The sequence below is a fragment of the Ipomoea triloba genome, chromosome 12 (assembly GCF_003576645.1).
Source record: "Ipomoea triloba cultivar NCNSP0323 chromosome 12, ASM357664v1".
Lineage (NCBI taxonomy): Eukaryota > Viridiplantae > Streptophyta > Magnoliopsida > Solanales > Convolvulaceae > Ipomoea > Ipomoea triloba.
In genome coordinates, this window is record NC_044927.1 from 25,350,756 (window position 1) to 25,356,664 (window position 5,909).

Consider the following 5,909-nt stretch of genomic DNA (forward strand, 5'->3'; position numbering starts at 1 on the left):
TCAATTTCTCAGAGGTGTGCAATTCCCTGGGTAACTGCTTAAACTATGAATCAACACTTGGAACCAATATTGGCGTGCATGTTTGGCAATTTGTGTACGGACGGTTTAGAAAATATAATTGAGCTCAGCGATTTACAATAATTGATAAGCGAACTGTTAATTTAACTCGAATGTATTCACTGTTGTTTTGATGGACGAATGAGTTGAAAGTGATGCGATTCAGACTCAATAAACTTGACCAATTAATTTTCAATTAAAAAGTTTATAGCATAGTAGCATGTTTGTAAAGTTAAATGATGATTGCTAGAGACAACCTCGGACCTCCATAACTGTAATGTTTCTGTGATCTTCTTTTGGGCCTTGATTGTGGATGGTTGGGGTTATGCTGAACGTGGGCTGATCTGTGGCCCAATCATAAGAGCCCAAGTCCGAATGACTAAATACATTGAGATTTGAGAGATCTCCTATGCCTTATCCTATTATTGATTTAAGGACTCATCTACTAGCAATGGCCGATGAATCGTTGAGTCTTGGACCTAAATGATATGATTGCAACCAACTTACTGAATCGGTCAACGTGCCGATACAGGCAGCTCAGTTGCTGTCTATCTGATAGATTTGACAATTACAGTACGGGAGTTGACGGATTTCTTATGCCCATTATACTCTAGTCCTCCTAGCTAAGAGATCGTTAATTTACCCCTTTACCATCTTGTCGGACCTGAACTAGGGGCGCAAACGAGCTGAGTCGAGCTCGAACTCAATAAGAATGAGTGTGCTCGAGCTCGAGCTCGACAATTTTTCAAGCAGCTAGTTTTTGGCTTGACTGTTCGAGCCCGAGTTGAAAATCAGCTCGAATCTAAGTATATATTATATTATATATTTATTTATTTATGGCTCGCAAGCGGCTTGAGTCTCACCTCAATTACATAATGAGCTGGCTCAAGCTCGAGCAGAGCTTTGACCGAGCGGCTCGCGAGCGGTTTGACTCATTTGCAGCCTTACCTGAACATGGGAGCTCTTGGAGTAAGAGATTTTGCGTTTTTGTGACCATGTGGGCAAGGCGCAATGAGACGTGGGCAACAACTCGGATAGTTATTATTGCTTTTATGGTCTTAAATGCAGGGATAGATTTGTGGGTGCTGTGCATGAATCATATAATCAGGCCAGAATTCTAGATTGAGTCAGCTGAATCAAGTTGGCCGAACTATTGGGCGCCTACAATATCTACACCATCTTCTTCTCCACCTGGTCAAACAATGCAGATAATCTCACATATCTGCAAGCTGTTCTTGCATACCCTCAAGAACTTGAACCCTGTTGCAACCTTATTCACCTGCTGCAAATTCTTATCATCTTCTCTGTAAATGGAGAGGCTAATTCTGCTATTCTTTTGCCTGTTAGTTAAAGCCATTGTTTCCTCCTCTAAATGACTCTAAATGCATTGAGAGATCTCTACGCCTTATCCTTTTATTGATTTAATAACTTATCAATTCAAATTGTAAACATTCAGTATGTAAATTATTCCGTATGTAAATTCTGAACATTCAATACATAAATTATTATGGGTCTCATCTACTACCATGGCCGAATGACTTGTTGAGACATGGACCTAAATGATATGATTGCAACCAACGTACTGAATCGGTTCAATGAAACGTGCCACACAAGTAGCTCAGTTGCTATCTAGGTAATAGATTATAGATAAGAACGCAAGATTGAGAGTTACCATTAAAGTGCGGAAATTACACCCAATGTAATGGACTCCTTATGCGCATTAGGTCATGGTCCTCCCACCTAAGAAGTCACTGATCTACCCTTCACCATCTTGTCGGGCTGAACGCGGAAGCTCTTAGGGTAAAAGATTTTACCTTTTTTGTGGACGGTGTTGTAAAAATTGGCCTAGGCGGTTGTTTAAGTGCCCCTACTCAAGGCGATTTCAGCTTTAGATGATTTTTAGTCTTTTAGTCGACTGACCAACTAAGCGTCGAGTTGGGCGCCTAACCCAGCCGAGTCAATGGGACATTGAGACGTGGGCAACAACTCGGATAGTTATTATTGTTTTGATGGTCTTAAATGCAGGGATAGATTGATGGGTGCTGTGCATGAATCACATAATCAGGTCAGAAGTCTAGATTGAGTCAGCTGAATCAAGTTGGCCGAATTATTGGGCGCCTACAATATCTACACCACATGGTCAAACAATGCAGATACTCTTACATATCTGCAAGCTGTTATTGCTTACCCTCAAGAACTTGAACCCTGTTGCTGCAAATTCTTATCATCTTCTCTGTAAATGGAGAGGCTAATTCTGCTATTCTTCATCCTATTAGTTCAAGTCATTGTTTCCTCCTCTGAGACTCATCTATGCCACAATGACCAAGCCTCTGCTCTGCTGCAAATCAAGAATGCATTAACCATCGACGAATCTGTTTCTCTGGAGTGTGATTCGAGTGGCGAACATCCTTATCCCAAGACCATTTCATGGAATAGCAGCACAGATTGCTGCAAATGGGATGGGGTTACCTGTGATGAGCTAACAGGCGAAGTCGTCGAGCTTGATCTTAGCTGCAGTTACCTCACTGGGATAATTGATTCCAACAGCACTCTCTTTCGGCTTTCTCATCTTCAAAGCCTTAATCTTGCCTACAATGATTTCTCCCTATCTCAGATTCCATATAAGTTTGGCCTGTTTGCCAGTTTGAGGCATCTCAACCTCTCGAACACTGGCTTTTCGGGTGGCATTCCCTCCGAAATCTCTCGTTTGTCTAAGCTAATTTCGCTTGATTTGTCGGGGAACTTTGAAGGGCTTAAGTTTGAGCCTCATTCCTTTAAACACCTCCTCCAGAACTTAACTCAGTTAAGAGAACTGGATCTGTCTGGCATAGAAATCTCTTCTGTCCTTCCAAGAAACTTATCTTCATCGTTGCGAATTCTGAGTCTTGGAAGCACAGGATTGTATGGGAAATTCCCAGATTCTGTTTTTGACCTGCCAAATCTTGAGAGGCTTATATTAACAAGCAACTTTGATCTGCAAGGCCATTTGCCTAAGACAGTGTGGAAAAGCAGCATTTCCCTTAAGGAATTGGATCTTTCTTCAACCAGTTTTTCTGGAGAATTGCAGGGTTCAGTTGGATATCTTAAGTCCCTGACTTATTTGGATCTCTCATCCTGCAAATTCTCGGGTGCCATTCCTGAGTCTCTGGGAAACCTTACACGAATCGAGAACTTAATCCTATCCTCAAACAGCTTCACTGGAAGGGTGCCATTAACTCTGGTGAGCCTTGAGCAGCTCATCAGGTTGGATCTTTCAGCCAACAATCTCACCGGGGAAATCCCGGATTTCTTTGGCAAGTTCAGAAAGCTGAAGGATTTATCACTTGCAGATAATTTGTTCACAGGAAGGTTCCCAGTCTCAGTTACTAATCTGACAAAGCTCGAGTCTTTAGACCTTTCGAACGCCTCAATTAGTGGCCCAATTCCCCCCATTGTTAGTGGTTTCCCAGCACTGGTTTTGCTCTTTCTTGGAGAAAACATGCTTACAGGTGAAATACCTTCATGGGTATTTCATCTTCCTTTATTGAAATATATAGACATGAAATCGAACAACCTTAGTGGTCGAATTGAGGGGTTTAGTTCCGAGGAGATGGTGCATATTGATCTGAGTGACAACAAGCTTCAAGGAAGTATTCCAAGTTCACTCTCGAAACTTGTGAACTTGACAGCTCTCTATCTTTCATCAAACAATTTCAGTGGTACTTTAGATGTTGGAACATTCTCAAACCTCAGACAACTTAGGCATCTTGGTCTGTCTTATAACAGCATATCACTGTCTGCAGCCCACAAAGAGATTGCCTTTCCTGATTCCATTGGGAATCTGTGGCTTTCGTCGTGTGACATAAGGGAATTGGACTTCTTGCGTGCAGCGAAAAACCTAGGACAATTAGACCTTTCGAGGAACAAGATTCGTGGGCAGATTCCAGATTGGGCATTGTCAAATTGGGGAAGTTCTGTGTACTATCTGAACCTTTCTTTCAACTCCTTGACCGGTATCAACAACCTTAATCGTTTCGAGAATCTGGTTTTTGTTGATCTTCGGTCCAACTTGCTTCGGGGATCATTGCCAGTTCCATCGTCTACGACACAAATCTTTTTTGCCTCGAACAACAATCTCACAGGAGAGCTACCTCTGTTAGTATGCAACCTGAGCTCCCTAGTGGTTCTTGATTTGTCCAACAACAGCTTGACAGGAACGATCCCGAAATGTCTGTCGAGTGTCAGCAGAAGTTTATCCGTCCTGGATTTGCACGGGAATCGTTTCCACGGGACCATCCCGGGAAATTTTGGCAAGGGGAACCGCCTCAGGACCCTGAACTTGTACGGAAATCAGCTCGAAGGAACTGTCCCGAGATCCCTAGCCAAGTGCAGGCTGCTTGAAGTTCTTGATCTCGGAAACAACAACTTAAATGGCACATTCCCAAATTGGCTTGGAAGCCTTCCAGGGCTAAAAGTGCTTAGCCTGAGATCAAACAGGCTAAATGGTCCTATAAAAACCTCTCAGACAAAAGCCTCATTTCCTGAATTAAGAATCTTTGACCTGTCTCACAATGGTTTCACAGGCACTTTGCCCCTGAAATTATTCCCAAACTTCAAAGCCATGATGAAAACATACAACACAATCCCGAGGCTAAACTACATCGGAGAAACATTCTACAAAGATTCTGTCACTGTAATGATCAAAGGCCAAGATGTTAAGCTTCTGCAGGTTCTATCCATCTTCACAGCCATTGATCTCTCCAGCAACAAATTTGAATCCCATATTCCTATCTCCATTGGAACCCTAACTTCGCTGCGCGGATTAAACCTTTCGCACAACAACCTTGCAGGCAATATCCCAGGCTCACTCGGGAGTATACTCAACCTCGAATCACTCGACCTGTCTTCGAACCATTTAGATGGGGAGATCCCAGGAGAGCTTGTAGGTTTGACATTTCTTTCTGTACTTAACCTGTCACAGAATCATCTTGAGGGGAGAATTCCTCAAGGGAACCAGTTTAATACCTTCCAGAATGATTCATACTTTGGGAATGATGGATTGTGTGGAGTGCCATTGTTGAGAAGATGTAAAGATGATAAGATGCCTGCAGAAAAAATCTCTCCAGGTGAGGATGTGGATGGGGAAGATGATTCAGAATTTATGCAGGGATTTGGCTGGAGATCAGTGATGATTGGTTATGGGGTTGGGATTGTTCCTGGATTAGTAATGGGGCCTCTCATTTTCTTCCCAACAGGGAGACCACCAAAATGGCTGCAGGGAAAATCATTGTTTAGAAAGCATTAAACTAACAGGTGCAGTTTCTTTCTCAACTTCATGCAAAAAAACTTGTAATTAGTTTAGATTTCAATTTCATATTCTATATGATGTGTTTGTCACTATGCTGGCCAAGTTGAAAAAGATTCGAATCTTGCACCTTGCACCTGTTAGCTAGCCTAGCAAAGTAAAATTTATAAATTTAGTTTGTGTTGTTTAATTTAATAAGTTGAGCTATATCCTAAGAGCACAGCTATGATAAAATATATTATTAGTGGTGATTGGAATTTCTTACTACTCATATCACTTAATCCTAAAAATTAGGGTTTTTATACCTTCCGCTAGAATAGAAACCATGCACCTGGCCATGGTTGATAGGAAATTTTTTGATAACTATATATAGCTAATATTTTTCAAAGCAATGACAAAATTTACGGAAAGTCCAATGTTTAATTAATGACTTTTTGAGTTTTTGTAAATTGATCATCTTCAAAATGGTTGAATTCATGAGAAGTTCGCTACAAATATTTAAAGATTTTCCAATAGTGTTCCTAAACAAATTAAAGTTGACATTTTAAAGTCTTAACTGAATATGCGG

General features: G+C 41.4%; 1 protein-coding gene across 1 annotated transcript; it reads left to right on the top strand.

The window, feature by feature from the left end:
• The first annotated feature begins 2,245 nt into the window (after positions 1–2,245).
• Positions 2,246–5,539, top strand: LOC115998703 (receptor-like protein 33). The gene has a single exon (XM_031238338.1). The coding sequence runs from the start codon at positions 2,297–2,299 to the stop codon at positions 5,339–5,341; it is 3,045 nt and encodes a 1,014-aa protein (XP_031094198.1). The 5' UTR covers positions 2,246–2,296; the 3' UTR covers positions 5,342–5,539.
• The last annotated feature ends 370 nt before the right edge of the window (positions 5,540–5,909 follow it).

Bases quoted from the DNA above. Each gene is read 5' to 3' on its own strand.
- LOC115998703 (XM_031238338.1), top strand. From the start codon at position 2,297: ATGGAGAGGCTAATTCTGCTATTCTTCATCCTATTAGTTCAAGTCATT.